Source organism: Salmo trutta, chromosome 6, assembly GCF_901001165.1.
Source record: "Salmo trutta chromosome 6, fSalTru1.1, whole genome shotgun sequence".
Taxonomy (NCBI): domain Eukaryota; kingdom Metazoa; phylum Chordata; class Actinopteri; order Salmoniformes; family Salmonidae; genus Salmo; species Salmo trutta.
Genome location: NC_042962.1, coordinates 8,224,990 through 8,244,078, shown reverse-complemented (window position 1 = coordinate 8,244,078; position 19,089 = coordinate 8,224,990). Strand labels below are relative to the sequence as shown.

General features: G+C 41.9%; 1 protein-coding gene across 1 annotated transcript; it reads right to left on the bottom strand.

The window, feature by feature from the left end:
• Positions 1-1,248: 1,248 nt before the first annotated feature.
• LOC115195370 (suppressor of cytokine signaling 6) lies at positions 1,249-9,889 on the bottom strand. The gene is made up of 3 exons (XM_029755166.1): positions 9,472-9,889; positions 7,821-7,880; positions 1,249-7,519 (listed from the first exon to the last, which is right to left on the bottom strand). The coding sequence occupies exon 3, from the start codon at positions 7,494-7,496 to the stop codon at positions 5,730-5,732; it is 1,767 nt and encodes a 588-aa protein (XP_029611026.1). The 5' UTR covers positions 7,497-7,519; positions 7,821-7,880; positions 9,472-9,889; the 3' UTR covers positions 1,249-5,729.
• Between the last annotated feature and the right edge of the window lie 9,200 nt (positions 9,890-19,089).

Sequence of the window (19,089 nt, the reverse complement as noted above, 5' to 3'; positions counted from 1 at the left end):
CCCCCCCACCTCCTCATCACCATGCAGACTGTGTAAGAGCTGATCTCCTACTCATCACTCCTCCAGGATGGCTCCCTCTTGTCATCTTCTGCCTTCCAACTCCCTCTTTCCCCTACTCCTATACACTTCCTACTCCTTGTACTCCTTGAACTCCCACAGCCACTACACTGGTCCCACCCTTCTGGAAAGGGGACTATTTATTTTGCAGCTTTTGAGAACCAAATTAAGTCCACAGTTTTAGATTGTATTTCTAAATCAATCAAAAACAGCACATTTTCACAGAACGGCAAGGCAGTACAGCCCTCCGGACCTCGATGAGGACCGAATGTGTCCACCGGAGCAAAATGCCACCACTACTCTGATCAGTAGGAATAAAACAGGGAAACAAAGTTCAGGCAATGGCCTGAGAAAGTTCTCTCCCGTTTCATACCGACTGAACATGACCCAGAAGTCATCCAGTGCATCACAACAGAAGTCTTAGATCATGTATGTGTGGAAAGCGCAGACTTCTCCCCAAACAGCTCAATTTGTACTTCAAACACACGGATGATTGACAAGTAAAAGAGTGGTAATTTGAGTGTTTGAGAAAGTACTGTCAGAAAATGAGGAAGGAGCTTCTTTGTTTTAATTTATTATAGAACGAGAAGTCTTTATTTGGCCCTTCAGTCAATACTATACAAGAATTAGGCTGATCTTCACACAGGCAGCCCCATTTTTATATTTTGTTTTCCACTGGTATATTGACCAATCACGTCAGATCTTTTCACATCAGATATTTTTCAGAGCTGATCTGATAAAAATACCAATTAGTGGGGGGAGGGGGATCAGAATTAGGCTGCCTGTGTGAATACAGATGGTGGCTGGGCGCCTCACGGTTAAGAGCTTTGGGCCAGGAACCAAAAGGTTCCTGGTTTGAATCCATGAGCCGACTAGGTGAAAAAGCTGTTGATATATTCTTGAGCAAGACACTAAATCCTAATTGGTCCTGTACGTCACTCTGGATAAAAGCATCTGCTAAATGAAAGACCAACGGCTGAACGCAGCGGGTGGCCACCGTGTGTTAGTGATCACCTGCTCAACATGTAGAATCGTTGGGAAATTAACTGAAACTGGACAGCCAACGTTCTGTGGTCAGAGGCGATAAAGTAGAACAAGCCACTGATTTTAAAGTACACTGGTCCGTTGGTTGCTCTGGTGTTTCCTCTAAAACACTGGAAACAAATAGAAAAAAAATGTATTACCACAGACTCGGAATATAGTTTTTATTTATAATTTATACAAAAACTTCAACTGTATCCAAAGTGTGCAATAAATCACTACCGTTTATTTTTCAAAAGAAAAGAAAATGTAAACTGAAGTTGTTTTTTCCTAATAAAAGGACTTACTAATAGCTACTAATGATATTTACATTGACTAAAACTGTTTACAAATCTACTTTGTTCTCCCAAGATGATAAAAGTCATTGTGTGTACATACTTCAAAATGGCGACATTCTCTTTCCCCATAGTTTAATACAAGAAAGGCAATATCATGTTCATGAAGTAACACAAATGTGTAAAACACACACAAAAAAAAAATATATATATTTTTTTTAATTGTACCAAAAGATGTCCATGATAGGAGCGAGGATAAACAAGATGGGGATAAAAACAGGTATTTACCAAATCATTGTAAACAATCACCTTCATTTGCAGAGATGCGCAAACAAACAAACAATATAAAATGGGTGAAGCTTGTTCGCTAACTGCTAAACAACTTATGAATTCAAAAATGCTTCAGCAGTTTGAACAAGCGTCAACCCCTAAAACTCACACATAAGAAGGCAATGACACAGAGTGATAATGAACAAAACAAATCACGGGCTACTGAAGTATCATAATAACGTCTCAGTGAGTGTTTAGCCAACTGGGGATCTGTTTGTCTGGCTCTGCCACACAATACATCAGGGTTCATACAGACAGTGGTAAGTCAAAATCAAGGACCTAAGTACTTTTTCAAGCACCAATATTTTTTTCAAGGGCCATCAATTTGTAATAGTTCCTTTTATGCAATTGCTTCTAGTCACCACCAGATGGCAGTATATCACCACAACCTCATGGAAAAAAACAACTTACTATTTCATCACTACCTTACAAATTCTACTCAATAATACATTATTTCTCTACTTATTTATTACATACATGAACGGTAAGTCAGTACTGATGTTGTAATTTGTGTAGTGATGAGCAGAGTTTTGGGCAATTCCTAATGGTGAACGCATTTCCTAGTCACATTACTACACGATTCCAGCTTTAGGACTACTGTGTTTTTATTGGGCATCTACTACTTAATAGCTACGCAAAAGCGTCTTGTTTCCGAATGGCAGCTCTAGAGTCGCGGGTCGGGAGAAGGTTGGGTGGGCTGTGTGAGGAAAACGGCACCTGAATGGCCACCAGAATGGCAGGAGCACGGCTGCCGCTTAATAAAGCGTAATTTCGCTGGCGATGCGTGAATGAGGCGGTTGGTAAAAAACAAAGCTCTGGAAGTTGTTGCAGAGAAAAAGTCACGATGTAGAACTGGTGCCAGAGCAGGATGCAGCGTTGTCTTCCCCCCTTCATGTCGCTCTTCAGGGCCGATTCACCCATGCTCGCCATGTCAAAGTCTGAAGCATTGTTTGCACCTTACACGGTGTGGCTTGATTGGGTCCAGTGATGTAGTGATAAAACTTTTTTTTTTTAAAAGGTGGGTAAACTACACTGATCAAAAATATATAACCCAACATGTAAAGTGTTGGTCCCATATTTCATGAGCTCAAACAAAAGAACCCAGAAATGTTCCATATTCACAAAAGGCAGGATTTAATCTACATTTGACCAGCGTTTTAGCTATCGACGTGACGTTTGGCGGCGCATAATCAGTCAGTTCTGCACCAGCCTGGCTGAGTGGCTGGTGTGGTCGCCTGGCAGCCAGAGCGCCAAACGTGAGGAAATAACACTCTGTAGTCTGCCTGGAATTTAATATGCAAGACCAATACATTTTTTTGCAATATTTTTCTTAAACATATTTGATCAAGTACTTTTCATGTACCAACTGGAGAAATTGTCTGATTTTCAAGGTATTCCAGTACTTCAATTTCAGAGTGTCAAATTCAATTACTTTAAGCACCTCAAGCACTTTGTGCGGACCCTGAATAAAATAAAAAAATACAACTAAGCGTACATTCGTCAAACAATTAAACATTTTCATTTCACATTTGTTTTCTTCAATTCAATGTTCCACATTCTAGTCATCGTTGTTCCTTGATAACCTAACAACAGTCTTAGATATGACACTGGTGTCTTACCCTTTGTATCCCATAGACATAACAAAATTCAGTTAATTTCATTAACAGGTACCCCACCTGTGTGTGCTCTGGAGAAATCATACGTTGGACTGTGTGTTGTGACATTTTTTAATGCTGTCATTCCAGGGACAATATCAGTAAGGGGAAACAATGGAGATTTACCAGCCAACAGTACAGTGAAGAACCGTGCCCAGAAATGTGGCTTTATCTTCAAGCAAGTGGAGATCTCTGTCTTATATGAAGCAAAATATTTTACCTTGCTAAAACATGCATACAGCCATTCCCTTGGTATAACCTCTCACACAGCCATTTCCCTGGAACAAACACCCTACTAGTCCCCAAAATGACAGCTGAATGTCACAAGTCACAGGAAATAAAACAAATATTCAAAACTCCATTGCACACAGAACACCCAGCTGGTGATATAACTGAGTAGAACAATCCTTCTACACCAGACTGACAACATTACCTACATCCTTCATTCTTATACATTTCAAAGCAATAAAAATGCCAACAAATCTTTATGCAACACTTTTGAAAACGTGCGGACAACGTCTGATCTTATCTACCCTCTGCTATCCGGGTGTCATGGTAACCACCGTAGATACCAACAGATCATTACTACCTAGGTCTAGACTATACATATCTACCAGCCTACCAAAGTAGTCAGAGATCCTTTTAACATACGTAAAACTTTGATTCCTTGTCAAAGTATCTGTTCAGAAATCACTTGCATAGCATACCGAGTATTATTTTCTCCCTTTTGTTCTGATGCAAACAGCCCAGCCAGACTGTGAATATGTAGGTTAACATTGACAATAAGCATGACAGTGGATCCATTTTAAAATTGTCAAACTGGAAAACTGCCATGAAGTCGAGAGTATGACATCACTCATGCAAGTCATTGGGCAAACTTCCCACAAAAGCCTCAATCTCATTCTCCATGGAGCAGGACATTACTGCACTGGGAGGGAATTCTGTCACGTACATCTCCTCTCTCCCACTCTCCTTGCGACCTCCCAAATATGATGAAGGGGCTCCAATATTCATCTGTTCTGGCTTCCCCCCTCAAACGCCTCAACCTAAGCAGCCCCATTTTTGAGATTCCTTCTCACAAGGTTTCCTTAAAATGTGTTTAGTGATAAATGTTGCTGTAGAAATGAAAATGTGACTTTCCCTTTTTACAGTCGATACTCCTGTCCCGTGTACTGAGTAGGCCCAAGTTTCTACAGCGTCTGACCGTTCAAACACCCTTCATGCACACAGAGCTAAGCATACTGCACTGAACATGGCACTTAAATTGATCCTAGGGCAGCCTTTTCTGACACTCCTAATAGAGAAGCAGTTAAATGTTTATCTTCAGGTTAATTACTTACTGATATTTGCCTTTAAAAAGCGATGATATTGATGCATGCTTATTAAGTTGAAGTGCATGGCGACATAGAAACCATCCTGTCTCTTTCCTAATAGTACCATTATAGTGGGAGAGAGAAAGTTGTCTACATGCACCCACATACAGCTTACACTTCTTATTAGCAGTTGTCATTAACCAACTTGATGGATGACAAATAAGGTTGAATTAACCCTGTTTAAGAACTCAGAAATTAAGAGGATAAAATTGTTTATGCCAAAAAAAATTAAATAAAAAAAAGTGTTTGTCAAAAGATCCGCCCCACCGCGTTTAGAGTTGTTGGAGATCTTTCAAATAAATTGCCAAATGAAGCATAAAACAAATCTGACTGGATATGCATTTCATTACGGTTTCACTTAAAAGCTGGCTTGGGTTTGACATCTTAAAAGGCTGCAGTGAATTAAATGAAATGTATATTTTTAAATCTGTAAATTTCAGTCAGAAGGCAAAATATTGACATTATTCAGAAGGCTGAACTTGCCATTCTAGCGTTTACAGTTTTCTACAGCAACTGGGGAGAAATATTGATCTTTAGATCTCACTGCTGATAAATGTTGTTAGCTGTAACTTAGTCACGCCGCATACTTCCTGACAGATTCTATGATATGTCACTCTGGAGGCGTGGCCGCAATGACTTAACCCTTTATCTGATAAATGGATATTCTATTATACGTCTCTGGAGACTTGGCCACAATGACTTAACCATAACTGAGAAATGGAGGACTGGACACTAACAAAAATAACCAAGGGGTAATCTGAAATGACACCCTATACAGTACACTACTTTAAGCGAGTGCTCTGGGCAAAAGTAGTGCACTACATACAGAATAGGGTTCCATTTCAAACATCCCTGGACACAAACAAAGAGCCAATGGAACCCAATCGATCGTCTCCGAACTACGAATGTCTGTAAACCTTTGTTGAATCTCTTAAACTGAACACAAAAGTGCAAGCTGCTAACGTCGTCTGTCCCATCTCACGTCTGTGTCAACTGAGTCAGTAGTGCTTCTCTTGCAGGTAGTCTTTCATCTTGTTGGGCAAAGGCAGGTTCTGAATTAGGTCAATCCTGGTATACTGTCTGATCACAAACCGACACAGGTACTGCAGGGAGCGCACGTGCATAAACCGAGACACGGGATTGGTCAGCCTGACGGGGTAGGTGGCGGACCCAGGTAAGCGAGATCTAGAATAACAGAAGGCTCCGTTCTCAGAGTCTTTGACGGAGAATTCTATCAGGTCCACCATGGACGTGTGTCCCTCCACATCAGGCTGCTCATAGAAGCTGAAGCGTCCGTTGGAGTGTTCAATGCGGGTGTGGAGGGTCTTGGTCTGGGAGCGGAAACTCAGGCTGAGGAGGTACCTGTCGTCCGAGCTGTCCCTGACCAGAAACGAGCCGTCAGGCAGGTTGACCAGCTTCTCCTCGGCCTCCCAGCGTGTGATAGGTCCCCAGTACCAACCCTGCCTGGCTAGCTTCTTCAGCTCCTCAGTCAGGCTGGTTACCACCATTGGTCCACTGCTCCGGACTGAGTCATACAGTCGACTCACCCCTGGAGCAGAGTCAAGGTCAAAGTTCAGATGTTGCCTCACCCGGGCCGCCACGTGGCCGTCTGCCCCGCCGAACCTGGAGTAAGTCCTGGGGATGTTGTTGCTGGGTAGCGCGGGCAGGAGAGGGGAGCGCTGGGGAGGAGCGGGGTGTTGTTGAGCGTTGACCCTGTCCCTGCAGCTATGGAGCATCACACCGTTAGAGCCGATGAAGAGGCCGTTCACCGACTGTGACTCCATGAAGAGGTCCGCTGGAAGGTTCCGGTTCAGACTCACCAGATCCATGTCCTCCTGACTCTGGTGGTCGGCGTGGAGAGAGCTACTGTCCACCTCCGTCACCACCTCCATGGGCGAGGACCTGTCCAGGCAGAAGGAGTGAGAGACAGAGTGGGACCCCTCTGGGTACATTCCCTCATCTAAAGGCATGGTGTACTGGATGTAGTCCTGCGGCGTGAGGCCCAGGACTACAGGCACGTGTTTGTCAATGTTCAAGTCTCCGTTCTGCGGCTGCTGGAGGTTCTTCAGGGACTCGGCCTGCTCCTGGAAGATGTTCTCCATCTGAAAGTCATGGTGGTGGAACTCCTTCCGCACGCCATTCAGGTTTGGGCTGGGGGAATGGACCATGGCTTTAACCTTCACCTCCATTTTGATGCAGGCCTCATCTGAAGCGACAGGCCGCAGGGGCCAGGGAGATGGGCTGTAATGGTGGCTACGGAGCGACGCGGATCGTAACGGACGCTGGGCCTTGACCTCGTTGAAGCTGATTGGGACCGAGGAGGAGGAGAAGGTGTCATCATCGTCAGCCGACCCCATGGCTAATGAGCCACCTTTGACCTTGGCCTTCTGCTTGGCCGACAGCCTCCTCTTCAGAGAACCCATCAGGCTCTCGCTCTTAGACCGGCCCTTGTTGTGTCCCGCCTTCTCCTCTCCCACATCACCAATTCCCAGGTTGCAGCCCGCAAGATCTTTAGTGTAGCAGCCCCCAAAGAGCGAGTCCTCCTTGGAGAAGTCGGCCGCTAGCGAGGGCTGCTGGAGCATGACAAAGTCCCCCCCTCCTTCCTCCTTGACCTTGATGTTGAGGGACTTGCGGATGGTCTTAAGGCTGATTTTCTTCATTCTGAACGGCCCTCCTTGGCAGGGGCGGCTACTCTCCTCCTGGAGTCCTGAAGACGGTGCTGCTATCCACAGAGTCCTCCCATCAGGCTGGAGACAGCTGGTCATATACACTGCAGAGCGCTCATCCCCTTAGAAAACACAAATAAATAAATAAAAAAATCACTACAGTTCCACTTTATTTTTTCCTTCATAATACAGTAATTTAAGTGTTTCTCATACCAAATAATGTGTTTCTATAATTCTTGGATGGGCCAACATTAGGCCTACAGTTCCTCTACCTACATTATATTAGTAATCACTACCCTCATTCAATGCAGATAATCCTGGTACAACACAGGCACGCCTCTACAGACGTTTCAAGACACACCCTGATGTTTACTGATACGCTGATCCTTTTATTAGTGCACAGTGTACAAAGTGATTACTCACCATTGCATGACGAGAATTGGTGACTCAGTTGGACTAACGTTCCATCAGCTTTCCCTTGGTCTAGAAATAAAAAAATGTGATCATGTTGAATCTGATAGCAATATTGTGGGGATTGAAAAAAAATAGACCTACATTTGTTTTGTAGGTAAAACTATGAATGTCACCAACCATAGTGACATAGCAGAAACATTTTCAAGAAAATGATTCAGCAATCGTTCACCTGGTGTCTTTACACGTCCCTTTTACAGTGTTCATAAAGCTATTGTTGGCTAAATATTATTTACAGACTGTTTCAAAATGAAATGGTGTTGTTAGCTAGCCAGCTAAAATATGAACAGAATGAATGCCCATAGCTAGGTAACGGTAGCTAGGTAGCTTAGGCCCTCGTCATTGCTAAAAAGTCAGGTAGTTTATTGATTACGTTTCTAGCCTCAAAAAGCTCATGTTTTGACAACACATACAGTAGTTGCATGTTAAGTGCTGGTCCCATGTCTCATGAGCTGAAATAAGAGATCCCAGAAATGTTCCAGATGCACAAAAAGCTTATTTCCCTCAAATGTTGTGCACATCTTTGTTTACATTTCTGTTAGTGAGCATTTCTCCTTTTCCAAGATAATCCATCCACCTGACAGGTGTAGCATATCAGGACGCTGATTAAACAGCATGATCATTACACAGGTGCACCTTGTCCAAGGCATCTCTAAAATATGCAGTTGTCATAGAACACAATGCCACAGACGTCTCAAGTTGAGGGAGCGTGCAATTGGCATGCTGACTGCAGGAATGTCCAACAGAGCTGTTGCCAGAGAATTGAGTGTTCATTTCTTTACCATAAACTGCCTCCAACTTCATTTTAGAGAATTTGGCAGTATGTCCAACCGGCCTCACAACCACGTGTATTGTCGTGTGGGCGAGCAGTTTGCTGATGTCAAAGTTGTGAACAGAGTGCCCCATGGTGGGGTTATGGTATGGGCAGGCATAAATTACGGACAACGAACACAATTTAATTTTATAATAGGCAATTTGAATTCACAGAAATACGGTGACAATCCTAAAGTCAACTGTATTCCCAGTCATGTGAAATCCATAGATTAGGGCCTAATGCACTTATTTTAATTGACTGATTTCCTCATGTAAACTAAGTCAGCAAAATATTTGAAATTGTTGCATTTTTGTTCAGTTTCCTTGCATTGCTATTAAATAATTTGCCAAGTTGGCCGTGGCGCTAAACTGCATGGTCTTGTCTGTGCCAGCTGCCAAATTAACAATGTTAGCTCATTCGTTAGCTACGAAGCTAATAGCTAGTTAGCCATCTGGGCCTACCACAGCCTTTAGTTCTGCTAGCCATCTAGCTAACTAGCAATGTTTACATTGTTAAAACGTTAAGAGAACTGTAACATGAACGGTCTAAATGAATCATAGTTAGTTATCCCAAATACGACATCAGTTTCACCTTGACAGCTGAATATCAATGTAGTTGACAAATGTTAATATTGTGTTGACACGTAATACTGCATTTAGCTGTCTGGTCAACCAAGTTAGCTCACCTAGCCAAATAACGTTACTATAGCTAGCTAACTTGGCTGCCTAGCTACATTCATTAGCTATGAGTTTATTAAACGATCTGTATAATGTATATTTGGGTACTTACTTCGTTAGATGAACATCTGCATACGTGGTAATGTACACTTGAATTGTGGTTTTCCCGAAATCTGAAAATGGAGCTAACGTTAGCTATTTTAGGCCGGAACCGAGCTGAGCTAACTTGCTAGCTACTTAGTTTAGCCAGTCGGCTAGCTTAGCAGTCGAACACATTTCGTGAAAGCAACTGTATCTCGCTAGCTATAAAAAAAATAATAAAACCAAAGTGTGTTGCAATAGTTCCCCGTTTTAGCTTTGGTTGTTTATGTTGTATTGCAATACTTCAACAACAATCTATTTATTTATTTAAATACTTTCTGTCGCCCTCTACTTCTCTCCTTCTGGTGCCTGTTGAATTGTGGGAGAGAGCAAGCTGATAAATACAGCGAATCACATCCAGCCTCCAGGCTGCTGATGTATGAAACCATTTCTGAAATTCCTTCCAGACATAGCTGGAGAATGGGTCACAGAATGGTGTGTGTGTGTAATACAAATAATGTTATTCTATTTGCCTACACATGCCCCAGACCAATGAATAAAGAACACACACACACACACAATGGGGAAAAGAAAGCAATGAACATGTCAAATAGTATTTTTTTTTTTATTATGGTTGACTGTTTTGGTTCTATTACCTGTTGTGCTCACCATACCATTCTGTTTGGCTCTCAGAATGCACATCCTACGCCCATTCAAATGCCAAGCCCTGAAGGATGTTACAACTAGTAATAATATTTTCCATATCAATATTATGAGTCCATTTTCTGTCACCCGCAAAATTGACTCTATTGCTTTTCCCCAAAGCAGTGTTACTTAGAGAATTATGCAAGTAAGCGCATCCTAATTTGTATTCTGAAACATATCATATTGGGCTGTCCAATTTTTCCAAACTGTTTTTCTGAGTTACCTCATATCAGAGCTACCAGCTCAAACGTGATCTAATTAGTGGACTAATTAGTGTCAGTTTTGTTTTAAAGGGGCTCTAATTGTGTTTACTGCTGCTGGCCTAATTTGGGCCATACACTGTTGGTCATTATTATATTTTGTCTGGCTGTTAAACTGTCAAGCTCATACAAGGCATACCATGGCAGACTTGCTTAGAGGTGCAGACAGGCCCTATGCAAACACAGTAATTACTGAACCCTATTAGGGCTGATCAAGCTGCCTAAACTTGATATGGGCAGAGAGGGAGGTGGTGTTTGTGTGGGTGTGTGTGTGCGCGCGTACATGCGTGTGTGTTGGGTAGGACAGGGAGAATTTATGCGGTTTCATAGGGCACAAGCACCACGGACACCGCCAGTAGCGAACCAGAGTGCCATGGTTTGACATGTCAAATTAGACCTGACAAACAAAGTGTTTCTCTAGTGATGGGCTATTTACTCCCTGGCAGAATGAGTAAACATGTTGCTATTAGCAAAAAAGTGGTGTTACATTTATTTGAGCGAAATCAAGCAGTTTTTGTAAATTTATATTATAACTGGGTTAAAAGGTATTATTTTGTATCAAATGAATTCTGAAGATTTCAATAGACTATCATAATTTGATGAGAGATTAAATATTATTATTGGCTGAATAGCACTGCAATGTAGAAGGTAAATGGGATTTAGGGAGCATTTATGTCTATGACAAGAGATACAAGATCAATATTTCTACGGAATTTGAATGTATGTATAAGCACAGGAAGCTAAAAAGAAAATGTAAAGTCAGAACAACAACCAGGGAAACCTGTCTTTCAATGAGATACCTCTACACAGGGGGCACATTCTTCTTCCTTTGTCTCCTCTTAATTCCAAATGAAAGCTGCATCAGCCATAAATTATTTGCTCAATAGGTCTGCGGCATCCTTCAACTTGACTCAGATCCATAGACTTGACTGCTCTGCCGAGGGGGTTTGTCGGGGGTCCCAAGGTGCCCACCCTCATATCCTCAACACTTGCAGCGGAGCGGAGGACGTCTGCAGCAGGCATGTCAAGCAGAGACGGCGCCGCTGGGACCACTTGGGTTTTTTGTTTCAGGAATTACTAAGGAATAACACAGGGGGGTGTGTGACTCTGCACCATGCCAGTGCCCGCCCTCATGCCGCTTGCTCCCTCTCTCAATGCAGGCAGCTAGGGACATGTATTGAATGGATCGTGTTTACCTCTTCAGGCCTACTACTAGGTTTTGTTCTATAGAACCTTTTATGTTTTTTCCAGCCGACGAGAGCAGTTCTGCTGGTTATTTAGGATTCAGAGGTCGACCCTGTGCTAAATCAGTCCTTCAAGTCGCCCCAGCTCTCCTACGGGAGAGGTTGTAAGAGGTCTTGGAGGATTGGGCATTAATTACATTTACAACAGTTGTATCCACACTGAATGTAATGAGTCAGCTATAGTAAGACATGAGATGAATGCAAATACTGTATGTTCTGTGAAGGAAAAGGGCAAAGAAGATATCATCCATGTTTGCTTAAAAGGATCGGTGGGTCCCCCGCGGGACAGTTGAGCTAATGTAGGCCTTCCCTGTGGCTCAGTTGGTATAGCATGGTGTTTGCAACAACAGCATGGTGTGTGCAATGCCAGGGTTGTGGGTTCGATTCCCACGGGGGGCCAGTACAATTTTTTTTTAAATGAAATGTATGCATTCACTACTGTAAGTCGCTCTGGATAAGAGCGTCTGCTAAATGACTAAAATGTAAATGTAGGCTAATGTGATTAGCATGAGGTTGTAAGTAACAAGAACATTTCCCAGGATGTAGACATATCTAATATTGGCAGAAAGCTTCAATTCTTGTTCATCTAAATGCACTGTCCAATTTACAGTAGCTATTACAGTGAAATAATACCATGCTATTGTTTGAGGAGAGTGCACAGTTATGAACTTGAAAATGTATTAATAAACCAATTAGGCACATTTGGGCAGTCTTGATACAACATTTTGAAAAGAAATGCAATGGTTCATTGGTTCCTACATTAATTTCACATTTCCACAAACTTCAAAGAGTATGCATATCCCTGCTTCAGGTGCTGAGCTAGGCAGTTAGGTTTGGGTATGAACGTAAGCGGGTTTTTTTATGCGTTTTTTTTATGGGAAATGCCTTCTCAAACGTGAAATTTAATGTGCCTTAATAACAAACTTGTATGCCATCTGTGAATATGAATAAACTTGTTTAATTACGAGCCTAGTTGGTTTAGCCAAAGGAAAAATCAGCAACCTTCCTGCTAGCCATGATTGGCTAAGACAATGAGTGGGCTGGACATGCCGAGAGATGAGTTTGGATTGGTCTGCCATGTATCATCATTCTGTCTATTTGAGCTGGTCAGTATGTCTAGGTAATCCTATCTAACACTGCTATTTAAAAACATGTATTGTGTCTTAGAAGTGCAAAAGTGTTGCTCTCCACTTTCTGAGTTTTGAAATCAGTGGAATTAGAGTATGATAGTTAAGGAGATGGAGAAAACACCTGTCTCCGGATTACATCTTCAAACTAAGGGCAACCATGGCATCCGACAGCAGACGCGTCCAACCATGAATGATGTATACAGGTAAGATAGTCTAGCTAGCTACATTTTCAGATATTACACGGTTCTAATTTTGACAGAAAGAGCTTGGCTAGCTACAGCCTAACCTGGTTGGTTAGCTACCTGCCGATTCATGCAGTGTAGTAACGTCATGAGTTATGATTACAGTTCATTGTTTACCTAGCTAGCTAGCTAACGTTATGTGTATGACCTTATTATTCGTATCTCAGAGCCATTTGCTTAGCTAGCTATAGCCTAATGTTAGCTAACATTGAACCTGGTTGGTTAGCTACCTGCAGATTCATGCCGGGTAGTAACGTCATGAGTTGGGATTATGGTTCATTGTTTACCTAGATAGCTACATGTCTTAACAAGACTCCACCATGCAAGTAACCATTTTGGGTATGTTTGTAAATTCAGTCTGGCCATCTACTCCAATTTCAGAGCACTCTCGTCTGAGTGCCAGAGCGAGCAGAGTAACTAATGAATTTACGAATGCTCAACACCCATTGAATATGGCCGGTGTCAGAAAACGTAGGCAAAAAAGCATAATAAAATTGTTGCCAGCAGCACAGTTACAGTCACCAATGCTCTGGATAATATGAAAATAGCCTAACCATCTCTGCTAGTAAAATGATCAGAGAGGGGTGTTCTCTCATTGTGTGTCTGGAAGTAGCTTGCAAGCTAGCCAATGTTAGCCAGTTAGCTTGGGTGCTTGACTGCCGTTGTAAGGTCAGAAAGTACAGCTCAACCCTACTCATCGGCCAGAGCTTCCGATGTGCGTTCTGAACGCTCCGAGAGGGACACGTTTTGAATTTACGAACGGACAATCTGACAGAACAGTTGCAGTCACCAACGCTCTGGATAACTTAACAGCCTAACCAGCTCTGCTAGGGCGAGTAATGTTCAGTGAGCTATTCTCTCATTTGTGTCTGGAAGTAGCTAGCAAGTTAGCTTGGGTGCTTGACTTCTGTTGTGAGTACAGACTGCTTGGATCAACCTTTAAAGAGATGGGTGGGGCTAAAGCTTAAGAGGGTGTGAACGATGCTGAATGGGTGTAGACAAAGGGCTCTCCAATAGTACTACCAAAACATTCAAAGGCCATTTTCTTAAAAGTTAGTTTACAAGTTTATCATCTTTCAAAGCAAAAATACTTTCCCATTGTTCCTCAACTGTAGTGTATGATTTACCATTTTGTAGCTCTGAGTCTCCACTTTTATCCAAACGTAAGTTTTCAAATTTTTCTACATAAGACCGATTTAAGCTGGTTGGTCACACATATCATTCACAGGTGATAGGCTAATATTGTCACACATCACACTTTTCTTGATTTAATCTTGTCTTTACATATAATAAATAATATATGTGTTAAATTAATTTTGATTGAGAATGGACCATTAACATGCTCTCGAAACAAGGGCAGGGGGAAAAATAGATGTAATCTATGCACATAGCGAATGGTGGAAACTTTTCCTGTGGTTCATTTTCATGCCAGCCAGGTAGGCTATACCCCTGTTGTAAAGATAAACTGCACTTAATATTAGGAAAGTTGAGAAATAAATATAGTAGGCCTAGCCTATAGAAAGCTGATGGATCCTCATCTTTTTAATAGAGGCCATCACTGTTTTCTCACGCAATTGCATAGCCTATGGAAATGTTGCGCAACGTGAGCTCATGGGCTCTCATCAAGTGTTTGATTCGATTTTCAATTACATTTGCATTGATGTCAGAATGATTAGGGTGCGGTCACGAGCCATCATGACTCATGACCGCTGGTGTGGTGGTAAAGCTGTCACCATAACAGCCCTAGATGGGCCTTCCCCTAAGAGAGTCAGATGAAAGCTTTGGCTCAAGCAAACAAATGATGTCAGCAACATTTTCTTTCTACATGTGGAAATGGTCACGGAAATTGTTTTCATCAAAATCATTCACTGGTTTTGCTCCTGTCTATAACCACTCTTCTGTCAGGTCTTGGTGGTGCTCTTTGATCATCATTATCATCATTGAAATAGTCCAGGTTATCCATTCACCTCCATTTCCAAAGTCAACCTGGGGGCCTTTGTCTTGCATTTCAAAGATGGTATTATCTTTTACCATATCTAATGTGTTAAATTCTCCTACATTCATTTCACATTTCCACAAACTTCAAAGTGTTTCATTTCAAATGGTATCAAGAATATGCATATCCTTGTTTCAGGTCCTGAGCTACAGGCAGTTAGATTTGGGTATGTCATTTTAGGTGAAAATTGAAAAAGAAGGGGCGGATCCTTATTAAGAGGTTTTAATCTTATAGTCAGGGTGAGATATGTCTTGAACTATGACTGCCACAACATATCATGAATTCTGGACCTTAAACTTGGTCTCCTGTTGCCATATGTTCAATTACAATGATTTTAAGAAGATGATTTAATACAGGCCCAACCAAGCATTACACCATTTGCCTTCATACTCAAAACACCCCAAAACACAATAGTCCCCCAACATACTGTATTCACTTTCAGCATGTGTACAGCATGTACTCTTGATGTCGGCCTATGTGTTACTGTATGTATGTATGTATGTATGTATGTATGTATGTATGTATGTATGTATGTATGTATGTATGTATGTATGTATGTATGTATGTATGTATGTATGTATGTATGTATGCCCGGTGCTACATGTAATCACAAAACAAACGTGTTTACCTTTTCATCACACCGACTTCACAACTATGATGTTTATGGTCAGGGCTTCAGATGATACCGACACCAGATTGGACGAGGAGTTTAACATCAAAGGGTTACCACGACAATGAGGCCTGTATATGACATCACATAACCATAGCCTGGTGTTCTGGAGCTTTACTATGTGCAGGGATAATATTAGTTTGTGCTGTATAATAAAGGTGAAGGAAATCAACCTACTATTGATAATGTGAACAGTGCACCTAAGTCAGACAGACAACCATGGAAAAACTGAACAAACAAATCATTGCGGTTGTCTCAAGGTTGGCATCCGCTCAGAGCCAAATGCGAAGGATTCAACATCAGGCTTGGGGGGGAATGAGTCGGCAGACTTTGGACCAAAAGGAGGGTGATTACAACAACGATGAGGCTCAGCGAGAGACAAGGGCAGAGGACTCACAACAGCACTGTTGTCATTTATTTGAAGTGAAGTTTTGCTCCCTGCACACTACTGACATGAATGACTGATCCAACAGACACACTGACTGGCTGCTAAACAGGAAAGGGCGTAAGGCGAAACATTTAACAGACCAGCCTCAGTCATCACAGACCACACACAGTCTGACTTTTCAGTAAGGTATTTTACATCCAGATAAAGGGACCCCCCCCCCCTCCTCTCTTCTGGGTGAAGAATCTCCCTCAAAATGACACCACTCGAATGTCCTTTCAATTCCATCAGAGCTGAGGTTGTGTTCTTGTTGGACATCAGTGAAGTGGAAACGTGTTTTATTGCTGTTCTCTCAACATGCCCAGCCTCTATGCTCTCAACAAGCCTCTTTCAACATATATATATATTTTTTAACTAGGCACGTCAGTTAAGAAGAAATTCATATTTACAATGACAGCCTAAGAACAGTGGGTTAACTGCCTTGTTCAGGGCCAGAACAACATATTTTTACCTTGTCAGCTCGGAGATTCAATCTAGCAACCTTTATGGTTACTGGCTCAACACTCTAACCACTAGGCTACCTGCCACCCCAAAATATTGAGAGGGACTGAAGAGACTAATTGTTGAGAGTGTCTAGGTTTCCAGGAGGAACCATAGGTGAATTGGATTGTAAGAACAGTTTTGCGCAACAGAAAAATCCACTTCAGAGAGGAGGAGGCTTGGAAATCAAAACTGGAGACGCTTCAGCCAAGTCAAAAAAAGGAAGTAGGGTCTTCGGTGTGGGAAGAAAATAAACTTTACATCAAAACTCAAATAAACTTTCAGAAGTATGCAACACCCTGCAGGTTTCTCAAGTACTGTGTGATTATTTTATTTTTCATGTCAAATTATCATCTTGTTAAGTTTTTTTAAATTATAATCCTCCTGATTGATCAAATATCTGCATCCTCTCTTAAGAGTGAGATCTCAAGTAGTTGCATTATTACAGACCACAGGAGGCTACTGAGGGGAGATAATCAAATTGTATTTGTCACATGCACCCCAAATACAACAGGACCTTACCGTTACCGTACCTTACCGCTTACTTACAAGCCCTTAACCAACAATGCAGTTCAAGAAATAGAGTATAGAACATATTTACTGAATTAACTAAAGTAAAAGAATCTCATCAAAAAGTAACACAAGAAAATTACATAACAATAACAAGGCTATATACAGGGGGTACCGGTACCGAGTCAATGTGCGGGGGTACAGGTTAGTCCAGGTTATTTGTACATGTATGTAGGGGTAAAGTGACTATGCATAGATAACAAACTGCGAGTAGCAGCAGTGTAAAAACAAAGGCAGGGGGGTTCAATGTAAATTGTCCGGGTAGCCATTTGATTAATTGTTCAGCGTTCTTATGGCTTGCAGGTAGAAGCTGTTAAGGAGTCTTGGCTCTAGACTTGACGCTCCGGTACTGCTTGCCATGCGGTTTCAGAGAGTGACTGGAGTCTGACCATTTTTGGGGCCTCTGACACCACCTAGTATATAGGTCCTAATAAATGGTCAGAATGGAACGGCATTAAACATATGGAAATCATGTGTTTGATGTATTTGATACCATTCCACTAATGCCGCTCCAGCCATTAGCGCAAGCCCATTCTCCCCAATTAAGTCGCCGCCAATCTCCTGTGGTACAGACAGAGTGGCTATGAAAACAAATGAGGCCTATACTTTTTTTGGAAAGGCTGTATAACATCCACTCCGATTCTTTGGCAAACTAATGATTTTTTTTTTATATATATCAGATGAGTTGAATGACAAGATCATTTGGGTGCTCTCAAAACTTCACTCGATCTGTCATGAATGAATAAGGTTCCCTGATTTTGAAATGCTTCTTTAAATATTGACCATCCCTAGTCAGAGGACTCTCTTTACATTTCAAGACTGTTTACATTTCTAAAGCCATGAGAGAAAAGATATGACCCACATTAAGGTGCCATTGGATTATTGATAAAATGGACAGTTACATTTTGATCTGGTGTAAGACCTGTGTAGAAATGCCGCTCGTCAAACATTTACCAGAAAGGATGAGATAAGGACAGCTCTCATTTTAAATTTATGAAATAATGACCAATTCCTAACCCTATGCATGAAAGCCATAATTCATAATTGAACAGACCTGATTGCCAGCATTCGACTGAAGTGTGAATTCAACCTACGATGACAGTTTTGCTATTTGAATTAATCAATACACCGTTTTTGCTGTGTATGCAAACACTACATCTGCTTGGTCATCAGCTTGGTCATGGAAAATGTGGTCACACACTGACAAGTTATATGATCCCTTCAATCATTCCAGACGGGATATTTATAATTGAGCTTGACTTGAGAAGCACAGGATAGCTGTTCAGACTTACCGTGGGCTAACCTTTCTTGATAGCTGGTTGGATTTCCAAGATGCAAAGAGGACATTCAGAGGAACCTGAATTAAGAGCTTCTGTACTGTTCTAAACAAGTAAAAACCAATGCATTTCGGTCCTTGGCCTTAAATCAGAGTTAACAGACTGAAAAATATAATAATGTTTAATTATCACGTTTTAGGGATGACCCAGATGCAGACAGTGTTGAAGTAACAAAAGTTTATTACTAGAACAGGGGGCAGGCAAAATGAAAGGTCAAGGGCAGGCAGAGGTCAGTAATCCAGATCAGAGTCCAAAAGGTACAGAACAGCAGGCAGTCTCAGGGTCAGGGCAGGCAGAGGTCAATAATCCAGTGTGGTGTGACAAGGTACAGAACGGCAGGCAGGGTCAGGGCAGGCAGAATGGTCAAAACCGGGACAACTAGAAACAGACAGGAGCAAGGGGAAAACCGCTGGTAGGCTTGACGAACAAAACTAACTGGAAACAGACAAACAGAGAACACAGGTATAAATACACTGGGGATAATGGGGAAGATGGGCTACACTTAGAAGGGGGTGGAGACAAGCACAAAGACAGGTGAAATATCAGGGCGTGACATTAATATACATTTCA